This window comes from Lissotriton helveticus, chromosome 3_1, assembly GCF_964261635.1.
Source record: "Lissotriton helveticus chromosome 3_1, aLisHel1.1, whole genome shotgun sequence".
Lineage (NCBI taxonomy): Eukaryota > Metazoa > Chordata > Amphibia > Caudata > Salamandridae > Lissotriton > Lissotriton helveticus.
The window spans coordinates 926,807,252-926,835,173 of record NC_136061.1 but is presented as its reverse complement, the minus strand read 5'-3'; the positions used below and the strand labels follow the sequence as shown (position 1 = coordinate 926,835,173).

General features: G+C 43.6%; 1 protein-coding gene across 3 annotated transcripts in view; it reads left to right on the top strand.

The window, feature by feature from the left end:
* Positions 1–27,922, top strand: part of RUNX3 (RUNX family transcription factor 3) — a 542,293-nt gene that overhangs the window by 370,638 nt on the left and 143,733 nt on the right. For all 3 annotated transcript variants that reach the window (XR_013608734.1, XR_013608735.1, XM_078681272.1), the window contains exon 7: positions 2,238–2,342. Coding sequence is in view for 1 of the 3 variants with exons in the window: in XM_078681272.1 (XP_078537398.1) it covers positions 2,238–2,342 (105 nt within the window). In the remaining 2 variants the exon portion in view is untranslated. The remainder of the gene's footprint in view (positions 1–2,237; positions 2,343–27,922) is intronic.

Below are 27,922 nucleotides of genomic sequence, written 5' to 3'. Positions count from 1 at the left end.
ACAAACATATTTGACAAACCTGTAGCAGGCAGCATTTGTGACAACCATATGTGATGAGTGCATGTAAGGGACACTGGTGCTGAGCATAATCAAGGATCACATATATAAGGATCACACAATATGGACATAAGGGTGCCAATCTATGGAAAAAGCCAAATGAGGAGCAGTTTATGTGTGTGTGCAGTGGCAACCTGGGGCTTTGGACCTGAAGTACAGGGAACATTTTGTACTGGTGTATTCGAAGGAGATATCCTGGAACAATGCAGTGAGGAACACTGAGTGTTGGTAACCCAGGGACCTCAGATCAAACACGCAAATTCAAATTGTATACTGGATCAGTGTGATAAGCATGTGAAACAGGCAGGTAATGCGAGTAAGGCGTGCAATTTGTGTCAATTGTTGTAGGCAGCAGCCAATGCAATTTTTACCAATGGTTGCAGGTGGGAGGCATCAGCCAATGCAATTTGTGCCAGTGGTTGCAGGTGGGAGGCATCAGCACTCATTTTTAGCACCTGGGTTTATTTTGCTTCATTAAACTTTAAACTAGAGCAAAGAGAGAGAGAGAGGCAGAAAAGGGAGGAAAGGAGGAAACAAACAGGAAAACAACGACAAAGGGAGAAAGCAGTTTTGAAAAAGAACTTGCAAGAGTGAGAAGAAAAGGCAGGAATCTCAGGGTGGTGGAAGAAAGAGGTATGAGTTGACATCAAGATTAGGAAGCATTGGCAGATAGCAACCCTGGCACTTGGCAACTCCAGTTCAGCATTGAACGTATTTTTTTTTTAAACAAATTAAGCACTGGCGTGCTTGGACAGATTTGGGAACCTGCAAGGCTAGCTGGAGCGAGGGCATGGAATGCGCCTGTGTGATTCCCATTTGTGAGGGGTACATGCAATGTACGCACACGGTTAAGTATGATTGATGAGCGACTAAAAACAGGAAATTAATTTTTAATCATTAAACACTTTTGAGAGTTATCTAACAATGGTGCACTTGGTACTGACACATGATCCTTTAGTCTTATCTATTGCTTGAAATTTCTATATTAACAACCAATGACAAAGCCTGTAGGTCTCCCTTTCGTTGTCAGTCCTTTGGCTTTCTCAATGATTGTCTTGCTTTGTCATGGTATTTTCAAAACTTGATTGTTAAGGAAGCTATCCAGTCCTTATCAGTCTATAAAAAAAATTGCTAAAAGCAAAAATATTATTTTTTGTTCTCAAAAAGCACACATAGCCATAGCTCTCTGATTTGTGTGTGAATGTGCTGTTTTTGAAAGGGCTAACCGCACATTCACACACTTTTGAGGTTTTGCTTTAGTCAAGACCTTTTGAGTTAATTACATTTAAATGTATAATACTTAAAGGGGCGTTTAATTCCTATTTTTCCATGTCTTCTCTTCACTCACTGGTATGTTATTGTGCCATTAAAATTTTCCCCACCCACTACAGCATACAACATGGGTAAGTGGGTCAGTTCACTTCAGCCATTGGATACCAGGTGAAGGTATCCAATGGCTCCAGGTGAAGGTATCCAATGGCTGAAGTGAATTGACCGACCCACTTACCCATGTTGTATGCCACAGTGGGTGGGGAAAAATTTGAATAGCATAATAACATACCAGTGGGTGAAGAGAAGACATGGACAAATAGGAATTACACGCCCCTTTAAGTATTAAACGTTTAATTTTAATTAACTCAAAAGGTCTTGACTAAAGCAAAACCTCCTAAAGCGTGTGCAGTTTCCTGCAGGGGTGGGTATATTGACAGCTGCTCTGTTTATCTTGATTCTGGACAGAGATCCCTCCAAGGAGTTCTTTTGAAGCTGTGAGCAGTGTGGGAATTAACTGGGGCAGCATATATTTTATATGTCATGTTAAAGGTTATGATAAATATTGATTGAGCAGATGGCATAACGCAGGTGGTACGAAGACTGGTCATCAGAGGCCCAACACTGAGAAGAGTGTCTCATTGGACAGTCAGCCCTGCAAGGTGTGCATGCTGCAACGAGTCTGTGCCTTTTGCTGAAGATGTGCCTTTGCATAGTTGGTGGGGTCACAGCATCGAAAGATCATGGCCTGGCCGATTTAAACACATTGAAGGACATATATTAGTTAACGTTTATGGAATTATATTACTTATTATGCATTACACCCTGGCTTAGAAAGAAACGCAAATCACTGTATGAAGGATGCTGCATGCCTTCTAAAAATGACTAAATGAACAATCTTTTGTTTATAGGGAAAAGCTTCACGCTGACCATCACAGTGTTTACTAACCCCACACAAGTTGCTACTTATCACCGAGCCATTAAGGTCACAGTGGACGGTCCCCGGGAACCTAGAAGTAAGTTGAACAGTTTCATCTTTTAATATCAAGGTACATTTGTGTTTATGGGCTTATGCGTGTGTGTGTGTGTGTGTGTGCATGCTTGGGGCTCATGCATGTGTGTGTACATACTTGGGGCTCATGCGTGTGTGTATACATATGTGGGGCTCATGCATGTGTGTGTGTGTGTACATGCTTGGGGCTCATGCATGTGTGTACATGCTTCAGGCTCATGCATGTGTGTTTACATGCTTGGAGCTCATGCATGTGTGTACATGCTTGGGGCTCATGCATGTGTGTGAATACATATATGGGGCTCAGACATGTGTGTGCACACGTGGGGCTCATGCATGTGTGTGCACATGCCTTGGGCTCATGCATATGTGTGTACATGCTTGGTGCGGATGCATGTGTGGGCACAGGCGTGCCGGTGCACACAATACATTTGTTATGCGTCATATTCACTTATCACCGAACACGCAGACTGTTCTTTCAGTGGTCCGTTCGATGACAGCCGAATGCATTTCCTCTCTGCAAACCACCCTGCTATACATTTTGCACGTAACGCCGTAGGTATTATCATTAAGAATGTCACCCGAAAGAAATTGAAACAATTTTGCCGTATCTGCCCCCATGACCCTCTTCATATTGGTCATCCCTATTATCTTTTTCTCACTGATTTTATTCTCTTGTTTTTCGTTTAGCAAGAGCCACGCTCAGGATAACTAGAGGGTTGTGTAAATGATGCGGCCATCTATAACTAGTTTATTCGGCTCTTCTGTTAATGTTTTTTGTGACTCATGTTAATAAACCACTGGTTTCATCCACCAATCCGTAATTTAGTTCTGCTTATTGATGCCTGTATTTAATACTCGTGTTGTGTGATTTTGATGTTAAGGGCACACTGTACCATTAGTGGTAGGCATCATAGCAAACATTATGTTGGTGTTTTCCTTGAAATTACTTGGCAAGTGGAACCGGTGGCCCCAGCTCTTGAGAGGGAGAATGTGAAGCAGTGTTGTCAGGAATTCATAAAACGTCTTTTCGCTGACACAGCCTGCAAACGAAGGCATCCCTTCCCTGGCCTTCGCAGTCGCACCTGAAGACGGCCAGATTCGTGCTGCTGAGTGTTTGTCCCTTTGTTTTAGCCTCTGCTTCCAGGGCCTCTCACTGCATGAACGCAGGCAGACTCCGTGCCTCTGCGCCTCCCTCTGGGAGTCTGAGAGCAGATATCAGTGGTGAGGGCCAGGTTGGGAGAAGGGCGCAGGAGCTGGGGGCAAAGAGGCCCGGGGAGGCTGAGAGGAAAGGCTCGGTGCCCCTGGGGCCAGTGGAGAGATTTTCCAAGCCTGGGAGGAGAGCAGAGCAGACAACTCCTCCTATTTGGGATGAGAGGAATAGCTTCAGGCTGAAAGGAGACCTGTAAAGTGTGATCTGGTGAGATCTTCACCCAGTGAATGGACATCATTTAGGGGTCGCCAGGGGTCGCAGCTGCGACCCCTGGCTTGCCCTTTGCTACCCTCAGCACTGGCTTTGCGGCCCCTGGCCTCCGAGGTGGAAAATTCAGTGTCAGGAACACAAGGGCAGCTGGGGCTCCACTCGCTTTATTTTCTGTCAATTTTTTATTACACTAATAGTGAATAAATTAATATATTATTCACCAATAGTGTAATAAAAATGGAGTACAATAAGCTGGAACATGCCCTTCCATGGCAGCTGAGGAAAGTAAAAATAAGTTTGAATGTATGTTGTGTGCATGTTTGCGGGTGAGAGTGTGTTTATGTGTGAGAGAGTTTATATGTGTGAATTTGTGTGTATGTTTAAGTATGTGTATGTGAATGAAAGTGTAGGTCAAAGGGTGTGTGATCTCACTTCCACTTCCACTACCCCTGGCATTTCGGTGAATTGACGTCCATGAACTAGTTGCCCATTTCCATGTCACACCCCCTTGCATTTTGCTGCTTATGTCTCGCATTTGTAATAAGGAAAGCGGAACTGCAAGTATCAGAAGAACAAGAGTGACTGAGTGCTCTGGTGCGCTGAGGCTGGGACACCGGCCGAGCCCTCTGGTCCGAACTTTAGCCAACAGGCGCTTTTCAGCTCATGTCACTTTGCATTCTAATAGTGGCAGTCGTGCATTGTCACAGAACAGTAGATTTTTTTCAGAATAGGGAGGACTGTGGAAAAAGGAGACCAGACTGGGTGGGTAGCTCACCTCAGACAAGAGTCTGCTTGAGATTTCTATCTGAAAGTAAGTTGCCCCTGAAATCTCACTGCAACTCATGCAGTCACAGAGATGATTGTTATATCTAGGTGGTCGTACCAGCCTAGATGTGAAGTACATAATGAAATCAATGTGAACAAAGAACCAACAGCGGACTCCTATAGCCGCACTTTCCTCTGTGTATTCCCCAGTTGTTGCTTTATGTGTAGGTTGGTGATCGGTATGCACAAACAGCTCCTGCATCCGCCGTTGTGGGATGCCACCTGCCAAGCAGGAAAACAGAACTATAAGGACAATGGAGTGTTGCACTCCCCAAACAATATTGCTTAAATAAGGAAGCTTGATCAGTGTCTTTGTTGCATCAATCTTCATTTGTAGCAATCCATGCGGTTGATAAAACACACATCAGCCAACGCGTTTCGTTCAAAGATCGAACTTCATCAGGGCTAAATGTTGGACGGTGAGCAACTGGTGAATGGATGACGTAGTTTGTAACCAGAGTCAGAGGCACTCGATGTGGTCGCTTGACTTGGGTTTGGAAGCCTCCTTGATAAGGGCCGACAGAGTAAGCCTGAAATATCGGGCACGGCGTATCAGCGAACACGACAGCATTGCCTGAGTGAGCCAAGCAACCCGATTATAAGTAGTGAGTTATAATCGACTTCCAAACCCAAGTCAAGCGAACACATCGAGTGCCTCTGACTCTGGTTACAAACTACGTCATCCATTCACCAGTCGCTCACCATCCAACATTTAGCCCTGATGAAGTTTAATCTTTAAACGAAACGCGTTGGCTGATGTGTGTTTTATCAACCACATGGAATGTTACAAATAAAGATTGATGCAACGAAGACACTGATCAACGCTTCCTTATTTAAGCAATATTGTCTGGGCAGTGCACCGCTCCATTGTCCTTAAAGTACATAATGAAATCACTAAATATACCCACAAATTAAAGGACATTTACCTAAAAAAATTACTAATATTTCCAAATGCCAAACTAACGTGTCTCTTGGTATTGGTTTAATATTTGTTACAATCAAACTCAAACACCATGGCGGCCAGGGATGGAATGTAGGTGATGTGCCCTCTTTCTCTCTAATCACTAAGGTAGATAGGGTCTCACCCCTTTTGGAATCATCTTCCAGCCCAGAATTCCACCACCCAAATAGGCCAAACATATCCAAAGTTTTCAATGGCATCACCACCCTCCTTTGCTGCAGTGGTTCACCTCCATTGACTTCAATGGCATGACCTTCCCGACAATGGTTCGGCCCTATTGAGTACAGGGGCATTACTCAAACATCGACCAGAATAGCCTTTTAAATAGTGGTTCGCATCGAGGACCTCAAACATATCCATTGCACCTTATAGTCATTTATTTCCGTTCATCTCAAAGGCATTTCTGTAATACTTACATCACCCTACCACCTGTGGTGCACTTCTGCTTTCCCTCTTAGGAACCGCATACCTTTAATTGTTATGGTTTATCCTGGAGCAGGTATCCAGGACCTTAATGCGCTCTTGGTCCCCTCTTGTTGTGAATGGGCACTTCTACTGACATCAGTTGGCTCAAACATTGACAATATGCTCCCACCAATGGCTCACCTCTGATGACTTCAATGCTGTCACCCTCCACACAGCTAAATCACCTCCTAACAATGATTCACACTCCCTCTCAATACATCAAATTTCCACTTCCCCTCCCAACAATGAGTCACCTTCTTTGACGTCAGTGGTATCATACGTCAGCATTACAATCCCAACAATGGGTAACACCTATCAGCCCAGCACTGGATCACCAAAGATAACTTTAGAAGCAACTCCTTCTTGCAAAGCTTCACCACCCTCCCCCCAATGGTTTTCCTCCTCATTCTTAAACAGTATCACCTTCACACCAACGGTTCTCCTCCTCTCTTTTAAATAGTATCACCCTCCCACCAATGGCACTCCTCCTCTCTTAAATAGCACCACCCTCCCACCAATGGGTTTCCTCCTCTCTTAAATAGCATCCCCCCCCCACCAATGGTTCACCCCAATTGACTTCCATGTTGTTCACCACTAAAGACCCAGCAGAGGTCTTCCAGAGATGGAGAACCTCAAGGACCTTAATGGGATCAAATGTCACTGTTTCAAATATGGTTCAATGACAATGATTTTAGGTTTGATCTTAGTCATGTGCTGTGCAGTTTTTAGGTTTACCCTTATTAGTGCACAGCCCAATAATTGTCAAAATAATGTAGGTGTTTTCCTTCAAACATCTTGTCATGGCAAACTGCAGATCCAGGCTGTTGCCAGAAAAAGCAAAGTACCATTGTGAAGCACAGGCAAAAAACCCTCCTGCTAGCACTGCATTAAAATACAGTGCCTTGAAGATGGATACTGTACATAGATGTGGTTTAAGTATGGTAAACCCAACTTATCTACATATAGGTACCTTCACAATGTTCAGGTTATCGATATTCTCGTCATGAAATTTTAACATTTCGACATTGAAAACTCAGTATTCTGGTACAATAACAAACCCTCCACCAAAATAAAGGGGAACCCAATAAGTTAAGGGTGATTTTGTAGGATGCTGGTGGCTAAACTCACTGAGGCTTGCAGACCTGCTCAATAGTATTGACTGTAAAGGAGACCAATTGTAGTCCAATATGACTGCAGATAAAAATGCTCCTCCAATTTTGTAAAGTAATTTGGAGATGCCATCTCTAACCGACCCCTGCCGTGCTGAACAAAGAAATATAGAGCTGGGAACCCCCATTTGTGTCCATTTCTGATGAACTTCAAGATTCATGTATCGTGCAAACTTGTTGGATTTTTAGCACTTACATGCACATTTGCGTCCAGATTCATTAAGTTTTTGCATCGCCCATGCGCCATGCAAGGTTGCGCAAGAGCGACACAAAACCTACGTGAGATTTATCAAGCCAAGCAAGGCCACCTTGCGCGGCCCTGCATGGCTTGACAAATCTGGAGTAATGTAAGTCAGCGCAAATTGTTGCCTTGCATTACCCTGCCTCAGGGAGGCGTTCCATGGGTGGAGCATGGGTGTTACCATGCATCTTCACATGGATTTTGGCACATTCCCAGATTTGCCATAGGTGGCAGACTTGGGAATGGGTCAAAATACCACGCCTCCCCAGGTGAGGAGCAACAGGGGGAGAAATATCTTTATTTCTCCTTGTTCTTTCCATTATCTACATGTGCTGTATTCTGCAGCATACATAGAAATAGGAAAATGCCTCTGAGGATTGTTTTTGTGCTGGAAGGTGTCCATTCCTACACAAAAACAATCCTGCCTACAATGCAGGCACCCTTGCACCATGACACAAGGCTGCCTGTGTTGCCGCTAAGCAGTCAAAAGTGCGCCAGCACAAGAAGAGGGCAGGAATGCACCGTATAATGTTAAATAGAGCACATTCCTGCACTTTCACCATAGCGTAGTGCAGAATGATGGCTTGCTGCTTTGCACTGCATGAAAAAATGATAAATCTGGCCCTTGGTTCGTAAGGCCACGTGGGAATTCAGCACGGCTCGAGCCCAAAGAGTATCAAAGGCATTGAACACTAGCTAGCTGTCTTCTTAGTGGTCAACTTTGAGGTTTCGATAATAAGAGATGCTTAAACCTGAGATGTGGCTCATGTGTATTGATTCCACCACTGGTGCAGTGGACTGTCAGATCAGTAAAAGTGGTTTATTTGTCTGTCCATGTCAGCACAGGTGATGGAGAAGCCTGTCTATGATTAAAAGGAGAGATCCGGCAGATCCCATGTAGCATCAATCTTGTGAACGGATTTTCTAAAGAGCAAGGTTTGCAGTTCTTTCGCTCGGCACAATGTGGCTTTTGTGGTTGATCCTGTACGTTTTTTCTGCTTTGCCTTTGAATGTTGGTTCAGTGTTCAGGGAGTCAGTCTGAAATTCCTTGTAGGATGGTAGTGTGGTGCCTCGTGTGGAGGTAGGGACTTTAAACCCAGATTATTCGCAGGATTTTACAGTCAGTACTTTTCTTCAGTGGGAGCCAGTATAAAGGTTCAGTGTGATGGTTTTGTCATGCTACTTCTGTATCTGTTTCTCATGCTGTGCAATGTAGACAGTGCTACAGTAGTTTAAACATCAGAGACTACTACGAGATGCTGTATATGATGACACCGATAGGTTCAGGTGGCATAATTTAGTATCACGAAAATTGCAGCATGTGCTTATTGACTTGTGCTGTGAAAACCACAGCATGCCCTTATTGACTTGTGTATTGAAAACCACCGCCTATCCTTCTTGATTTGTGTTATGAAAACCACAGCATGTCCTTATTGACTTGTGTCATGAAAACCACAGCATGTCCTTATTGACTTGTGTCATTAAAACCTAAGCATGTCGTTATTGACTTGTGTCATGTAAACCATAGCATATCCTTATTGACCTGTGTTGTGAAAACCACAGCATGTCCTTATTGACTTGTGTCGTGAAAACTGCAGCAAGTCCTTTTTGACTTGGGTTGTGAAAACCTCAGCAAGTCCTTATTGACTTGTGTCGTGAAAACCACAGCAAGTCCTTATTCACTTGTGTCATAAAAACCACCCCAAGTCCTTTTTGACGTGTGCCATCAACACCACAGCAAGTCCTTATTGACTTGTGTCGTGAAGGCCACAGGAAGTCCTTATTTAATTCTGTTGTGAAACCCCCTGCAAGTCTGTCGTGAAAACCCCAGAAAGTCCTTATTGACTTGTGTCATTAAAACCCCAGCAAGTCCTTATTGGCTTGTGTCGTGAAAACCCCAGAAAGTTCTTATTTACTTGTATCATGAAAACCACAGCATGTCCATATTGACTTGTTTCAAGAAAAACACAGCAAGTCCTTATTGACCTTTTGTCGCGAAAACCACAGAAAGTCCTTATTGACTTGTGTCATGAAACATACAACATGTCCTTATTGACTTGGGTCATAAAAACCACAGAAAGTACCTATTTACTTGTGTCATGAAAACCACAGCATGTCCTTTTTGACTTGTCGTGAAAAGCACAGCATGTCCTCTTTTTACTTTTGTCGTGAAAAGCACAGCATGTCTTTATTGACTTGTGTCATGATAACCACAGCAAGTCCTTATTGACCTTTTGTCTCAAATACCACAGAAAGTCCTTATTGACTTGTGTCATGAAGCCTACAGCATGTCCTTTTTGACTTGTGCCATGAAAACCACAGAAAGTACCTGTTGACTTGTGTCATGAAAACCACAGCAAGTCCTTATTCACTTGTGCCATAAAAGCCATAGCAAGTCCTTATTGACTTCTGCCGTGAAAGCCATACCGAGGCCTTATTGACTTGTATCATGAAAACCACAGCATGTCGTTTTTTACGTGTGTCGCGAAAAAATCAGCATGTCCTTATTGATTTGTGAATACAAAGAATCTGGCATTTACTTTTCCTGTTACATTTGGTTTGTGCATTGAATAAAAAAGACAATTTAAAAACAGGACACTGAATTGAGAGCATTTCCTTTTAAACTGCAGTATAATAGTTAGTAGTACACATAATAAAACATGTTTATGATTCATGTTGAAGTAAGGCAGAAGGTGGGGCATGCACAAGGCTTTCACTAGTTTTCTTTTTAAAGTATTGTTCTAAAAACATATGTTGTCTTCTCCAGTGCAGGTAGGGGGTTGATGTTTATTGTTAGAAAACTCAGCTAACAAAAGTGGGTATTTTCTACAAAATGACCAGGATGGGGTTGTGGAATAGAGTCATCTGAATGAACAGAAGAGTTTGCATTTTTTCTCCTAGGATGGTTACGCTGAGGGAATCAATGGGGCCTCTATGACTGGAGAGAATGAAACAAACTGAAGGATCTAATTTATTGAAATTAAGTGATTTTTTTAGCAATCCATGGTGAACATTTATCCATGGAACTTCGCTCTACGAATTGTGTGGAAATGAGGCACTGTAAGGGTTATTTAGAAGGCCCTTGTGGCGCCGGTGCCTCACTTTCCATGAGGCTCCTGTGGCTCAGAGTGCAGACCCATATCTAAGAAGCCACGCAAAGCCACTTTGCATGGCTTTTCATTGTTTCGTAGATATGTTGCTGCGGTCGGGGATGGGGCGTTCCATGGGCGTTGCGGTGGGTTTTTCCAAAAACACCCACAGGTTTTGAAACATTCCCAGATTTACAAGGATCTGTAAATCTGAGAATGCATAAAAACTGTACACCTCCCCAGGGGAGGTGTAACGAGGAGAATAAATATATTTATTTCTCCTAGTTATTTCATCTTGCTATGTGTGCTGCATCTTGCAACACACATTGAAACAGGAAAAGTCTCCATGGATTGTTTTTGTGCAGGAAGGGCAGGCTGGGAGGAAGCCCTAGAAAAGGATAGGGATCAGTGAGGAGACATGGGGCAACCAGGAGGGGTGCAGCATTGACACAGAAAAGTAGCACAACCTGTAGCAGTGCATGTGATCCTCACATACAGACCCACACAAAGACTAGGTACAATAAGGGTAGCAGCATTGCAAGAATCCATTACACTGTCATGAAACAGACAGCAACAGTGTAAACTTCACATGCACAGAACATGCACATCATTGGTTGCACCAATGCAATATATATTGGTCTTGCAGCATCTTGGGGTTTTCGTGATCTCAAATTGAGTAAATAAATACGCCAAGGGCTGTGAGGAGAGCATGGGGACATCTTGGATCTTAAGAAATAGATATAGTCAACAATAAAGATAAACCTTCTCTAGAGGGTGTGGCTCACTTCAAGAAAGCATTTCTAAAGCAATGCATCCTGCTCGGGAGACCATCTCTAGAGTACTGTTTCCAGCTCAGGAGGCCACCAATGGAGGTCACCTCTCTTTTGTTGTGTCCAGATCTGGAGTCCGGTTCTGGAAGCCTCATCTGGAGTTTTATTTCCATTTCTAGTTACTGCAGTATTGTTAGTGACTGCAGAGTGAATGGTGTCATATGACTGCTGAGCGAATGATGACTGCTGAGGGACTAAATGGGAACATCCCCATGGATAGACTGGTAACGAAGGCATGCAGATTCAAAATGGGAACAATCATCTCTAGAAAAAAAGGGTAAATGCATCTTCAGTGCAGGTCATGAATAATTCTTCATCGTCCATTGCCATTGGAAGTGCTCCCTTAGTCAATGGAAGGATGTGTGGTGGATGCTGCACATGTCTGTTAAGTGGGCAATTTACACTCCAATAGTTTCCTCCTAGTAGTGCTGAATTGCCACTACATCAGTATGTAAAACAAAACGGAAAAGTGGGCGCAGTGGTAAGTAGTGATTAGGCCCCCTCCCAAACCAATGGAAAGATAAAACCAAGATGGCAGTGAGCAGAATAACTCTAAGGAGAAAGTGGATGAGGAGGAGAGGCACTTCTAGCGGTGCCAATGTCCACACATGATGGCGTGTTTGTGGGAAAAGTGATAACTTGTTCTGTTAATAAATTTCGACAAGAACTCATGCACAGTTAAGGCTTCTGGACTCTAAAGGAGTCTAACGGAATGCTCCACGCTCATCCTTTTAAGAAACAACACCGTCTGTAGTACTTGTTGGAAGGCATAAGCCTGCCTCAAGCCCAGTTTTTTCTAAATACTAAGCAGTCTCAACAAGTACTTGACAAAGGAGTAAAGGAGTACAACTGTACTCAATCCAGGGCTTTCAGAAGAGCCATTTTAGTTGCCAAGTCCCTTGTGATGCCTGTTTCCAATTTGTTTCAGACTCCAGATGCACTGTGAATGTGCTGAGGATGGGGAACGGACTGGCTGATGGAGGAGAGGGTGATAAAGTTAAATCTAACAATGCATCTCCACTATGGGGATGCAGCTCCCAGCCAAACTGGCTTCAATTATAGTAGATTTAACCACTGTGGTGTAGAACCGTCCGCTATCCAGAAGGAGAAGTAAACATTTTTGGCAGATTTTCTGCCGCTACTCAGACAGAGGAGAGAAATTAGCCCCAGTGACAGACAGAAAGACTCTAATTCAAATTCTAGCTGACACCCCAACGTTTTGTCGTATGTTCATGCACAGGCCCTTGCAGTAATCTAAACGCGAGGAGAGAATACTTGTGATCGAGACACACCTCTGTGGCTCAGCAAGCAGAGAAAATATTTTTCACAAAACTAAATTGGTGAATAAAAAGATCTTGATGCAGCCTCGTGAGTGGGAACGCACAATATTTTGCCAGGCAACATATTCAAGATTTTGACTGTAGGTACAGGATTATGGCATGCCATAAAGAGTGTAGTCCATTAGTGACCCAAGAGTGCTGAATCCATGTAATAGTATTGTATAGTAATTGTATAGTAATTGTATTGTAAATGCATATATATAGCGCTTACTACCCCTGACGAGGCGTCGATCTGCTTTTTCAGCGAGTAGCACTCTACTCTGGAGCCTATAAAAGATTAGTAGCAAATTAGTATAGTGAAATATGAAAGTAATTTGAGTGGTGGATATGTTAGTCAGTTATTTGGATTCAGACTGATAGTGGAGGGATAAAAGAGGGGAAAAGGTTTGTATTTATACACCGCTTTCTACCCCTGATGGGGTGCTGAAGCGCTTTTTTGGCGAGTAGCATGCTACTCCGGAACCCATAAAGGATTAGTGGTGAATTCTTTTTTTGAAATATGAAAGTAATTCGAGTGGCGGATTTGTTAGTCAGTTATTTGTTATCAGTTATTTAGTATCATGAATTTCATTTGAGAAACATTTACAACAATGCCTCGTCAGGGGTAGTAAGCTCTATATAAATACAATTGCATACAGTGAATCAAATGAGAATCAACAATCAACGTAACCAATGGTTAGTCTGAAAATCTAGCAAGGCTCCAGCCCTCACGCTGCCCTGAGTTATCACTAATGAGATTGTGTTCCTTCACAGACAGAAACCTCAGTTTCCTGCACACTCAGAGATGCCTGTCTGACAGGGTAGTGGTGAGGCAATTTGCAATCTGAAGGATCACTTACATCATGGAGAGCAATGTTTATGGGTAGGGGCATGAAATGTTGGGGAATTATAGTCCAGCGTGAAAGATGAAGGAACAATTTGATAAGACAAGTTGGTGAGTTTCTCTTTTGTGTGGCTCGGAATCTAAATAAATAAGTATTTAAGTCAATCATTGAATTAGTTTGTTGAGAAAGTTATCAATTGAAATGTGTTGTTTGTGCCAATGCTGCAAGCATACTTCTTCCGAAGCATCTTTGAGATTGAGTAGTCCTGTATCCAACTTTTAAATAGTTATTTATTACACTAACTTCGACATGTGTGTAACTTTTGCTAACAATGTTGCTATAAGATAGGCATTCCCATACTAATTCATCTTGTAAAAGCAACAGGGTGAATATCCAAATGAATTATATGAGTGCTCTTATAAGCCAAGATGCTTTTTCATCAAAGTCTTGAAAGTGTGAAGGCGCATTCTGTTGACTACTGCAGTTGGTGTCATAAAAGCTGAATTGTTATTTGCTCTGTTTTTATCCGCATTGTAATTTGACTTTTCTAATAATAAGATATAAAAACTTGAGGTTCATTAACTGGATCTCGCCCTTCCTCTGCTAGTGCAATATGCTAAATTCATTGCAATAAGAGCTCTCAGCTGCAGCTCCCATACTTTCTTTAATGATTTGCATCTCGTATAGTTTTTGAGATCAGCTGTCACTCCTATAGTTTCTGAAATCAGCTCTGGCTTCTATAGCTTCTTAAATCAGCAGCAGATCTTATAGTTTCCAAAATCAGCTGTTGCTCCTATAGTTTCTGAAATCCGCTGTGGCTCCTATATCTTCTTAAATCAGCTGCAGCGCTTGTAGTTTCTGAAATCAGCTGTGGCTCCTATAGTTTCTGAAATCAGCTGTGGCTCATATAGCTTCTGAAATCAGCTGCTGCTCCTATTGCGTCTTAAATCAGCTGCATCCCTTTTAGTTTCCTAAATCAGCTGGGGCTTCTATAGTTTCTTAAATCAGCTGTGGCTCTTTTAGTTTCAAAAGTCAGCTGCGGCTCTTATAGTTTCAAAAGTCAGCTGCGGCTCTTATAGTTTCATAAGTCAGCTGTGGCTCTTATAGGTTCATAAATCAGCTGCGACTCCTATAATAACTTAAATAAGCAGAGGTTCGTATAGTTTCTTAAATCAGCTGTGGGTCTTATAATTTCTAAAATCAGCTGCGGCTCCTATAGCTTCTTAAATTAGCTGCGCCTCTTATAGATTCTTAAATCAGCTGTGGGTCTTATAATTTCTGAAATCAGCTGCTATAGCTTCTTAAATCAGTTGCGGTCCTTATAGTTTCAAAAATCAGCTGCTGCTCCTATAGTTTCTTAAATAAGCTGCGGTTCATATAGTTTCCATAAATCCGCTGCAGCTGCAGTTCTGATAGTTTCTCAAATCAGCAAAATCTCTTATAGTTTCTTAAACCAGCTGTGGGTCTTATAGTTTCTCAAATCAGCTGTGGCTCCTATACCTTCTTAAATCAGCTGTGGTTCTTATACTTTCTTAAATCAGCTGTGTCTCCTATAGCTTCTTAAATCAGCTATGGCTTCTTAAATCAGCTGCAGCTCATATACTTTCTTAAATCAGCTTTAGCTCTTTTAGTTGCTTAAATCAGCTGCGGCTCCTATAGTTTCTTAGGACCTCTTGCTTTTACCCTATGTAGTTGTTGGAATGTTCTATCAGCAGGATTTACGTTGGTTCAGAGAAGGACAATCAGTGTACATTGGGCGTATGGTATATATTGTGTTAAATACAAATACAGCACCCGTGTTATAGAAGAAAAAGTAACTCTTGTTGCAGGAAGGAAAGATCTAGTTCAGTTATATATGGTGGCCAGTGCAACGACTCCTTTGAAAACTGAAGGTCACTGGTTCAAGTCATTCCATTGATTACTATTGTGTTCTACCTTACAAGGTCAATAAAATGTGCATTATTGAATTAGTTGAGAATCACAGGTGTCATGTGTAGTGGGACAAGAGATTGCGTTAGTGAGTGCACAATTAACATAAAACCTATAAAGTATTCACTCTCTGAAAAAGAAAGCAGATAATCTCAGAGGAGTTGTAAACTCTTTAGTAATGCCTTCCTTGCAAACTATAATATTTAGCACTGTGATACTGAAAATCAGCAGTTATGGAGTAATAACACGCCTGCATTTTTGCAAGTACATTTTATTCTACAATGCGTAGACCATCCGCTAAAACACCTGCATATCTGTCTTTTGAAGCCCCATACTATAATATTTTCTAATGCATGGGTGGTGTCTTTTTTTCCTTCCTCTAAACCATACGTAGAAAGAGGGTAAAGGAGCAGAGCAGGCCTGAATTTGAACCTCTTAATTGACGAATATGACGCTGAAAGATGCGTTTGCAAAACATGATGATGTAAATATGTTTGTCTCTTATTCAGAAGCCATTGCTTAATAACTTTTATTTAACAAGAAAAAGGGAGGGGGGACAAGCACATCTTATTTGATGTTTTTCTTTCTAAGAGGGTAATATCAACCAGAGGCACAACTAGAGGCAAATTTCGGGGGAGGATACAAAAAATGTCGGGGGGAGGGGCTAATTCTTCCAGCAATAGGCAGAGTGGACATACAGGGGCTCTAAGAAGGGGTGAAAGAACAACAAAGGCTCGTTAACAAGTAAATGACCTAATAAAAACCTGTGAAGTACTTGGGTGCGGCTGCCTGAAGACGGACACCAGTCCAGGAAGCTGTCTTAGCTGGGCTGACACACCCGACGGGAGGGGGGGGGGAGTGGAGGAGGGAGTGTGGCTGAAGCCCTTTGAGCACAATGGGCGTTGCACGCCTAATATCAACATTTAGGATAATTGCATGAGAGTACTGACAACAATCCATGAATCTATACTACTATTATAAAGAGAGAACAGAAACCTTTTGGCAAGATAAACTCGGGAACCACAGCGCCAATCCACACACCCAATACATTGTTGGAATCCTCAGGGTGTGTAGATGGACATAGGCGACATAAAATAAAAATAAAACGTAAATTAAAAAAAAAAAATTTAAAAACAAAGTAGTCCCCTAAAACTAGCGCCGGCCGCGACGTAGTGCTGACCGCGACCTAGACGTGCGTGATGACGACAGGCGGGGAGGAGCGGTGACGAGCGGCGAGGAGTGGCGGTGAAGTCCGGAGCGCGGGGAGGAGCGGCGGCTCAGGTAGGGCAAAGGCGAGGCGGGAGGCGGTCTGGGCAATGTCGGGGTGGGCGGGGGCCCGGAAGGGCGTGCACAGAAGCCTAAAAGAGGAGTGGCGGAGGAGCGGAGCCTCAGGTAAGGCAAAGGCGAGGTGGGAGGCGGGAGGGAGGTGGGAGGGAGGCGGGCGGGAGGCGGGAGGCGGTCTGTGCAATGTCGGGGCGGGCGGGGGCCCGGGCGGGAGTGCACAGAAGCCTAAAATGCTGCCCCCAGCCCCCTTCTGCCCCGGGCAATGCCGGGGCGGGCTGCTAGTATAATACAAAAGTGTCTTTTGTTGTATTGCACATTATCGTTTATGTGTAATATAGTTTTATTAGTACTGTATGTCTGTGGAAAATTAGTGCCCATTTTTATGGAAAATGTGTTGTCTGTAAATGACAAGCGCTACCACGTGACGCTTTAGTTACATTAAAAAACTGCCTGCCTCTCTTCCATTAAAGCTTGGTGAGTTGTGAAAGTTTGTATTACTAAAAAGTGGGTTGTGATTCTGAAAAGTCAGTGAAACACTGGTATAGACTGTACCCTAGGCGTTTGCTTTAACGAGACAGTTTTATCCCAGTCATTTTCTATGGTATGTTTACTGCCTGCATTGCGGCTGCTACTGTGAGTATCGTGTCAGGGCAATGCTCGTGCACAGGAAGAAGTTAAGCGATATCGCATCTATTTGTGACGGAGGAATGCTCCATGTTTTACGTCTGTCACACACCTGGGCCCACCACCACCCTCAAAATTAATGGGTGACCAATGTCCTTTTGTGCAGCGGAGGGTTGTGCACCAGAAGGTAGATTGCTGCAAGTTCGAGATACTCTTTAACCCTCTTCACGGTGAAAAGCGCACTGACACAGGATATGGAAAGCGCCAGTACACAAAAATAATAAGCAAAAAATGAATGGGCAAACCATGTCAGCGGTCGCCGCAGACCATAATGCGGGCTGCAAAACATAATCACAATTTTCCATAAAGAAGCACAAACGAAAATATGAAACACATGGAAAGGGTTTTGATGGGAAAATTACTCCAAGTGCAGTGTTTTCTGGAAAGTTCCCCTGCAAGTGGAGTTTACAACTTCCAGAAAGCTTCCCTCGGTGCTCGGTTGCCACGTTCACCGCCTCGCGGCGCCATCTGCAGAATATTTACCAACGTTTTTGTGAAACTGAACGCTTCGCGCGAGGGACTGGGTATTTATTTCATAAGTGACAGTTTAGAACACCCGGCCAACTGTAAACAGGGTCAATGTTCCTTGTGTCGAGAATGAGCGAATCAGGAGGCGCTTTTCTTCTGGGACCATCTTTTTGGATTTGCTGCCTGTTTTCAAGTGAACAAACACATCCTTCATGATGAAATCTGACGTTAGAAAAGGTTGCACGTTGCTTGAGAAGCGCGGACATCTTGAAACAGGAAGTCGAAGAGTGTGCAGAGGCTCGGCGCGGCCTGTATGTAGATAGGCCTGCTGCCACGTGAAGGTGTTTGGGGCTGGTGAGCAACGTGATTTGCATGAGGAGCATTAACATCTTTTCTAGTAAAATAATAATGTCAGACTGTCGACAGACAGACACACAGATTTTATGAGGGGGTGGAAATGAAACTATTGCTTGTTTCCTGTCACACGTTGTTTCACTTTATGATTAAAACCGGTTATTGACCAGAATGCTCAATGACTATTTGACATGTGAGCGCCGGATTTATAATCCTTTATTCGCGCAAACGGCGTCATCTTTGCCCACAAATGGCGATCTGAAGTCCTAGATTCTGGGTTTGTGGACATTTGATTTACGTTCCAAGCGGCATTATAATCGGAGAGAAAATCACCATTAATGGCTAATTTTCTGTAGTCATAAGTACATAATTAGCTGGCGAGAACATGAAATTTGCCAGTTGGAGGCATTTTGGAATGCCTTTAATAGCCTTAGAGTCAAATCCTTAAACAAAAATGTCATCGATTTATTAGGCCTTAAACTGAATGGGGTCTCCCCTGAAGTGTGGGTACCCCTTTGCATGGACGGGGCTGCAGGTCCCTGAAATACGCCCACGCTGCCATTGTGTCTTCCTTTTCCTGATGTAAATGTACTTAGGGGCCTATTTACGAGGGAACTTGCGTCTCCCTTGCACCACGCAATGTGGTGCAAGCACGAGGCAAGTCCAAAATGCGATTTTTGGAGCCAAGCACAGCCACCTTGCATGGCCCTGATTCGCTTCATAAATTTGGAGTAATGCAACACAGCGTAAATTGCTGCGTTGCGCTACTCTACTCTGGAAAGGCGTTCCATGGGCATTGCTTAGGTGCTCCCATGCATCTCCCATTGTTTTCTACGCATTCCCAGATTCACCAAAAGTGGTAGTAGACCTGGGGATGCACCAAAAAGATACACTTTCTCTAGGGGAGGTATAATGAGGAGAAATATCTTAATTTCTCCATGTTACTTCCTGTGTGTTGCATTTTACAGCACACATAGAAAGAAGTATATACCTCTCAGGATTGTTTTTGTGCAGAAAGGTGCCCCTTCCTGCACAAAAACAATTCTGCATGCAAAGGAGGCACCCTTGCACCACTGTGCAAGGGTGCCTGCATTGGCACTAGGCCAAAGCGGTGCCAGTACAGGGACAAAGGAAAGAATGCAGCATACTCTTTTAAATACTGCACATTGCTGCCTCTTCCCTGTCATGCTAGGAAAAAACAGGGGTTATGCCCAAATTACCCTCCTATACATGAGCAAAATATATCAGAAGATGTGGATAAATAAGAAAAAGTACAGAGGAATCGATTCAATATTTATTTTCATACAGGGATAGACTAATAACCCTGATGTTTTCAAATTGATTTTTAGAAACAATTATATTCACAAATCACAATACATATATACGTATCAAAAGACAAGGTGGGGCACAAAAAGAAATATCAACAAAAGACTATACAACAATGAAACACCCTAGTTTGCATTCATCTCTATATACAATACACTATATATATATACATCACATATACAATATCTACAAAACATATACAGAACATATATACCCTAAAACAAATATAAGACAATATCACTGTGTGCACTCTTACATCAAAGTGCTACACTTCTAGGAAGTCCTAAGCAGCGCCAGAGGTATGTCACTCCTAACTAATTATTTATAAGGCGCTTATATTGGAGTATAAACCAATTTAAACTTTAAAGCGGACTCCTTCATAGAATGTCAACACAGTTGCGGTCGCGTTTCAGCCACTCGTTTCTATGGGCTTCGTCAGTACAGGGGCATACACTTAAACAAAGGTGCAGGCGCACTCACAAGTCCCTAGTTGTACAGGGACAGGACAATCTGGGTACTCAATCCAAGGGTACCTCAGGGGACAAACAATCCTTTCGTGCCCACTTTGTAATTCCTTCGAATATTCAAGTGGTCGCTCCTAGCTTGTAAAGAATCCCGTGTCACTCTTCTCTTTCTAGAACAGGGAATCCAAGTTCTCTCTTAGGTCTTCTCCTCACACCTTTTTCAAGAAAGCCGCCATAGCGTGTCATGCAGCACAGCAAAGTGGCATGCTGTGCTGCGTGAAATTCTCATAAATATGCCCCACAGTAACTTCATAACAGAGGGTTGCCATGGTGATGATCCACTGTGAGTCGGTGTGAACTCAGATGAGGTGGTACATTTTCCATCTCATCACCTCACCCCCAAAGTGGTGTAGATAAAGTGGTACCTGAAACCACACCCTATGACATTTATGACACAAACAACAAATCATAGCACAAAGATACTGCTGAGGTACAGCGACACTCATGACACATCATAAAGTAAGAATGTCTTTGGAAACCATGTGACCTGGCAGCCATCTGTAATTTGAAATGTAAAGACGACACAAGGGGTGAATCTGTGGCGCTATCATTTTTCAGACTCAGACCATTTACTTCTGTCACTCCCATCAGAGTACAGGAAGGGGGGTGGGGTGCTGTATTTGCCTGCCCTTTATTGGGTATTAATGTGCTATTGAACTGAGACCTTTATTTGGAATAGCTTGTAGGAGCACCTCCCCCCGATGTCCAAGCCAGCGTTGGAGGTTCAACTACAGTGTCAACGTCACACAAGTCCACCATGATGGAGAGCTGCCTGGCAGAAACTCATCCACCAGTTAAATCTGGGTAAACCTCCAGGCACAGCCTGAAATGAAGGGGAGGCCATCTCCTCTGAGTAAGCAGGGCTGCCCCATTCTCAGGAGCAATGATTATAGACTTCGCTATGCCCCCAAATCGAGGTGTGCAAAATGTACATAATTTTGTTTTGCATCAGCACAGGAAAATTCAACAAAATTATGTGAAATTGTGCATAATAATGCGAAATGCAAAACTAACATATCGTGCTGTACTTTAGCAAGAAATTCACACTTGTGTCCACTTCAAATGTGAGAATGCATTTGGCGCAAAAAAAAGTACAAAAAAACACAAAAGCACCAAAAGCCGCTTGCTCTGTCATTCGCGTTGTTCCTGTGCAATGGGCATTCGCTGTAATTCTTTATGTCGAACAGTGCGTAATTACATGATGTGTCATAATAGGGTAATTTTGAGAATTTGTCAAACAGGAGTGATGCAAAATTAAGCTAATTACGCTGGTGTAACACAAACCTTGAATTAATACCTAATAAGTTTAGCTTGGATACCCATCATTTCTCAGATAGGAAAAGATACTCAGTTTTTAGTTTGCAAAGGAATGACTAGTCCTGGATTTGTGTCCTTGCCCATGGACTCCATATAGACTGGTGCATTCAACCTCAGCAGTATGTCCCGAGTGCCCTGTGTGGTGCCTGCGGTTTGTCTAGTTCTGAATCATCTGCTGGCAAGATCCTTGGATGCACGGATCACGACTAATGGTGTTGTGCTTGCCCTGTCGGTCCATCGAATAGTAAATCCAGCCAGATTTAAAGGATATCCATAATGAATATGTATGAGGCACATCTGCATATAATAAACCTCAGTGATGATTTTGCATCCATTTCGGCCATTTTGACGCTCCACTTGATTTCAGTAAATCACCAAGCCTCTCCTGGTGTATTGTTCTTGATGTTTGCTTGCAGTGCAGTTATTCTGCAGCATGTACAACTCCTTAAATGTATTGGAGTGTATTGTGATACTTGCAAGATGGCCCTCAGAAGGAACTCATGAATTATAAAGAGGAATAGAGTAAATCTTTATCACTCTATGTGGGCAACCATCTGAAAACTGTAAAGGACCAGGTTGTAGCAGTGCTAGGTCACACTGTACACGAACCGTCAAGCCATTGTAGAAATTGTATGCATGAGAGCGAAGATCCCAAGGTCGAAGTGATTTGACACCGACAGTGAGAATTAAAACATCATGATATCCCCACACACCCAGCTGTTTGGGATTACATCTCTTAGGGTAGCAGCTGAGATTGAATTGAGCCCCCAACCATAGGGCAAGGGAAACAGCATTTACAACACAGGCTACGCCACGGGTGCTACTTAAACGCAAGCGGATTAACGCTTGCCTGAACCACACATATGCCTTAACCACGCATAAGCGTGGTTAAGGCAGTCAGCCTCTACAGGAAGGATTCGGAGAGGAAGGACTGGGACGCAGCTTAGTAAGTGGAGCTGGAGGCAGGATTTTGTGGACGGGGTAGTTTTTAGGGCTGGGGCCGGTTTTAAGGCTCAGGGCGGGGTGGGGGGGCGGGGACGGATAGGTTTTAGGGCTGGATTTAGTTTTTTATGACTCAGGGCTGGGGTGTGATTTTTACCACGCATATCCCTTTACCATTCATTCCTTTACAATGAAATGCATTGTAAAGGCAGGTGTGGTAAACACATGTGTGGTAAAGCAGCGGATGTGGTTCAGACCACGTTGTTCAGGCATGCATGGTTAAGGCATGCGTTACTGTATCATACAACCAAATGTCAAGGCAAGAGTGAAGTCTACGAGGAGGCTGCCACCGGCAGTAGAGAAGAAAAAGAATGTGACCACCAGAGGGTCCAAGAGGTGCACGCAACAGTCATGCCTCCTGGCGGAAAGTGTTACACTGGTGGTGGACGTCAGGCAAAGTCGTGTAAAAGGGCAGGGTATGGGGGAAAAGGCTATCTGCAGGCTAATTCGATGGGTACATATCTTGGGCCAAGAAGTCACTGGCTTGGTTAGCCAGAGCAGGCAGGTTTGAGATTCGAGGGAGGGCGTGAGTGCTCAATACAAATCAGGTGTGCAGAGGTGTAGCTTCCATTGGTGCAACAGGTGAAGGGACCAGAGGCCGGAGGGGCCCATTGAAACCTGATTGTTGCTATATTTTATCATTCAAACAGCAGTCAAGGGGAGCATTTCCCTCCTCACACTAGTGACTCTGACACACTGGCTACACTAGTGCAGGCACGGTGAGAAGGTGGGCTGGCACAAGATACCCATCGGTTACAATGAGAGTGCTTGAGTGGCCCGTGCCCAGACTCTTAATGTCTTTTCCAGTGTTTGCTGCAAAATGAAACTGTGGCGTCGCCTGGTACTGGGTAAGTGATTGAAAGACTATATTTTCTGTTGGGGTCCATGCCAGGCAGTCAGCAGTTTTCAGTGTACGGTGCCAGTCTAGTACCAGAGAGTCAGATTCCATGCTCAGAATGTCTCCCAGCAGGGCTGAATTGAGCACAAGAATTAGAGCATGTATATTTGCAAGACAGTGATTTTTCTCGCACTACACTGCCAAGTACTAAAGTGAGGGAGCTTTCATATTTTCATTGTTCATTTATACAAATGTTGGTCAATTAACACTGTTATTTACTATCTACTACACTTAACTATAACCCTGCTTGTGACATCCAAAGTAGGGCAAAAACCAAACCTGCCTACATAATACCCCGAATGAAACGATGAGATTGGCTCAGCCAATCAGAATGCTGACACTAACTCTTGTCTTATGCCTGTATTGTCAGTTCAGTTACAGGGTGAAACGGGTGTGAATTAAACAGAGCTACAAGACCTGTTAGCTGCTTGTGTTGGGTGAGAGAGTAGGGAGCCGGTTGCTAACAACTACATTGCCCACATGCTGCTGGGTATTAACAGATGGTAATTGCTTATCTCTTCTTCATGCACCTTTGCTTTTGGCTCCAACTCATTAATTGTAATTGTCATTGTATGTATGTAGTGCCTACGGCGACTGACGAGGCGCTGCAGTGCTTTAAGGTGAAATCGAGATGGGAAATTACCAGAGGCTTGGCTAAAGGGCATTATTTGCTCTTACTGCCCTGAGCACTTTGCAGTGAAGCTTATTGTTTAAAATATGATGCCACTGTGTTTCGGACCACCAAGAGACGTTGGGAGGTGGCGGACATGTACTGGATGATGATTATGAGCAACAGCATTGTAAATAGGTCAAAACTGGTAGAGCAGTTGTGTGCTCTCTTCATTTCCATCCAACCACATCCTGCACGAAATGATTTAACTTTAGTATCGAAATGTGCAAAGAACACTCTTTGGAACTGAAAATATCTGTTGACGGGTGCGCACACTGGCACCATTTTGAGTACGGTGGCAGTTTGCCTGTACCGGAATTCAATTAGTCTTCTTCCGCTGGCTACCTGCACGCTTGGCTGGATCACGTCATTATATCAACTCACCATCTGTATTCACGCGCAGGACTCACTGATGTCATCCTTAAATTTCCAGAAGCTGGACTTTGTCCGCTAGTTTCCGTGGATTGGTTGAAACATTAGGCGTTCCACCACACCTTCGAAATACATTGGCTTTTCCAGCCTGTACCTTCTCCAGGAAGTCCACAGGACATGAAGCGTGCAATAGCTAGATATGTCTGCTTAGGTGTGACTCAATGACCATGCCTATGCAAGGGGAGTGTGTCCTACACTATGCCTGGCATTAAAGCTGCGATCGTAAGTAAATTTAATGTTTATTCTATCATGGCCAGTATTGGCTACCCCTACCCAAAACAAAGTTTTCGGAACAGCAAGCTCCTACGGTACTCCTGGTGTATTCTCTTTAAAGTGTATTTGTTGACGGTCTGTAGTCAGTGCATTCTTGTAAGTCGATTCACTCTCAGTCTTTTTTAGCGCCTATTGAGCATTTAAACGTGTTGCCTGTTACCAGTGCTCCCCTGTGTGTTGCTCTCATGCACCCAGGCCCACTCAAGATGCAGAACCTAACCCCCCCAAAGCATGGGAGTTAAGGCCATGTGCGCATCTATCACTCACATTGTAGCATCGTACTTAAGACAAGAGCAGCAACAAGATCACAGTCACACGAGAAGTGCATTCTACTGCCCATCATGTACAACTCCCAATAAGTTTCCACATTGGCCACAACTATAACCCACACCCTTGCCACTAAACACAAGAATAAATTAAATGAAATTAAAGCTCAGGTACTCCACCCTTCGCTCTCTTTGTTCCTCTACTGGCTAAAGTGCAGCAACCGAAGTCAGCATAAGAGAACAACTCTAGGCAGCCACTCACAACACCAAAATACTTAGCCAATAGGGCAGCGCTATAGTAAGTAAATAATATTTTTCTAGAGCGGGTGAATGCCAAGGCTTCTTAGCGCCAATGGATGCAATCACTGACCGGGAGACAGAGACATACTTTAGACACTGGAAACAAAGAGCCAGGTTTTTCAAGGCTTTTCGAAAATCCAGCCTGGATGTTTGAGACCCCCCATTTGTCTTCTTTACCTAGGGGATAACCACGAACCGGGTGGTAGATGATCTTAGGTCACGTCGAGGGTCATGTCACTTAAGGGACTTCAGAAAGATAGAAGGGCTATAACTCAATACCCTTCAAACCAAGTACTTCTTAAGACATAGCGTGCTACCCATCCAGTGTTGTGTTTTGGTCTCTCATCCGCGTATGAAGCACTACCTGAACTCAGCTGCAATACCACACAAAAGGGATAGCTGAACTAAGAGCCACTCACTGCCCTCTTTCCGTTTCATGACACTTTGTAAAATAATCATATTAACGTATTCCTGGTCTAAATCGAACAACTAAGAACTCTTGATCATTCTTAAGTGACTTAAGCTGTTTAATCTTCCACCAGACCACTTGCTTTAGTTATTTCTCTCCAAATCGCTCACTCTTCTTTCTGTTTAGCTCGTTTTATCTCGTTCTCTCTTTGTCTCTGTTTATTCTCGTTTCTCTGTCATGCCTCCAATTGCATCTTTAGATCGGCTTACATTTCGATAGTCATATAGAGACATTGAGCATTCAACATACTGCAGTTCTTCTGCCTGACAGCTGGTTACTTGTAGTTGACTTCATCTCTCTGCTCCAGGCTATGGTCAGCGCCGACCTTACTAGACGCGACTGGCAGCAGTCGTTTTTGCATTACTCATTAGCCTTTTGTCGATATCCCAGTGGTTGCTCTGGGACAGAGTCTTAGATAGAGTGATAATCAGCCAGACCCATGACAATCTGAAGGATTAAGAATGCCTGTTGAACTACAGCTAGAATTGCCGCTTAAGTGTAGAACTGAATTAACATTTTAATGCCTCTAAAGTGATTTTTTATGTTTTGTTTGTTTTGAAGAGAGTGGCTTCTGCTTGGTTCACCAATGTGTTCAAGTTTCAGCCGTACTAGAAAGGTATCTTGAAATGAGTTATACCTTAAGCGTTCATAACAAGGGAGTCACGCAGGGAACCTAATGGCATTTTCAAAATCTCACTTTGCCCCAGATAGTCATAACTTACAGTCAAAGGTGGCCATTCCGAAATATGCGAATAACATCTGAATTATTGCAAATAGTTTGCCATTCAGGAGGACATTTCAGTGGCCCCTCTCATGAGGAACAGCCAGGCTACATTGTTGAACAACTGGTGCGAACTTAACTGGTAGTAGGCAGCCTACATTCCTCCTTTGAAGAAGCAAGACATCTTGCATGTCTGCCCATTGCCTGCTTCTTTGAAGTAATCCCACATAGAAGCGAATCGACGTAGGTAGGGATATAACAAAGTCAAACCTCAGATGCGCATTCAGTAGATGGCTGTGTGTTATGAAGGATTGAAAGTCACATGATTTGAACGTATTTGCTGTTTGTTATGTAATGTGATGTTACTAGCCTGCACACAGCACACTTATGACAGGTTTATGGAAATGTGTGACTGGGCACCTTTCTGCCTGGTTCTGTTATTTCTGTTGGAAAGTAGCCATGGTAGTCAGTTGGCATTTAAACACAGGATACCAGACTACAGAGCAGCAACACACGAAGTAGAAACCTTTAAAGACTATGATAGTATCTCTAGCTTTAAGTGAAAATAAGCACAGCATATAACACCAATAACACATAATACTCCGTTTTATATATTTTAAATACACAATACACAAACGTTTCACAGCAGACTGTATTCCTGGACCTGAATTTGAAAGAGCAGTTAAAGAAGAAGTGCCCTAGCATCTGAGATGTGTGTCCCTCAAAGCTAAAAGTTCTAAATGTGCATTTAATTCCAAGGGGAACCCACCAACAAATGCAGATAAAAGTGCTTTAGTTATTTTTCTCTGCTCCAAGTGACTGTTTTTAACCCGTGGGAAACAGGAGGGGGGAATAGAATTTAGCTTCAAGCTTCTCCTAAACGTAGCATACATTGTTTAATACAGAAACCACAATAAAAACGAACCTGAAAAAAGAAACCGAATCAGAGAAGTGAATCACCCCGGGGCACAGGGCTTCTTGCGTCATTGAGTGTGGGCATCACTGCACCAGCGCTCATTTACTACTCAAGTAATGCATGTTGTACCCACTACCTGGCTCGCCGCCTGCTGCGCCTTGGTTTGTGGGCAGTTGGTATCGAGCAGGCCAACACTGTGATCACTTTAACCCTGATGTCAACAGGGCCGGACTGAGAACTAAAACCAGCCCTGGCAAAGTGCTCAACCGGCCCCCTGGGGGTGCGACCGAGCTCTTTGCCGGGGCCGGTTTTCGGACGATTTTGTTACAGGGACGATTTTGCAGCTATGCTGCAAAAACAGCCCTGTAACAAAAGCAGCCCCCAGGGCCCAAAACCGGCCCCCACCCTTGCGGTGCACCGGGGGATTGCCCGGTGCCGCAACGGCCAGTCCGGGACTGGATGTCAAGTTCAAGCCGAGTACAGGTGGGGAAAGAGTTTCTAAACCAGGCCCGGTTTTAGCGGGGCTTGGGGGAAAGGCCCACTCAAACATGAGCCTGGCCCACCCAAACAAGAGCCTTGGCCCT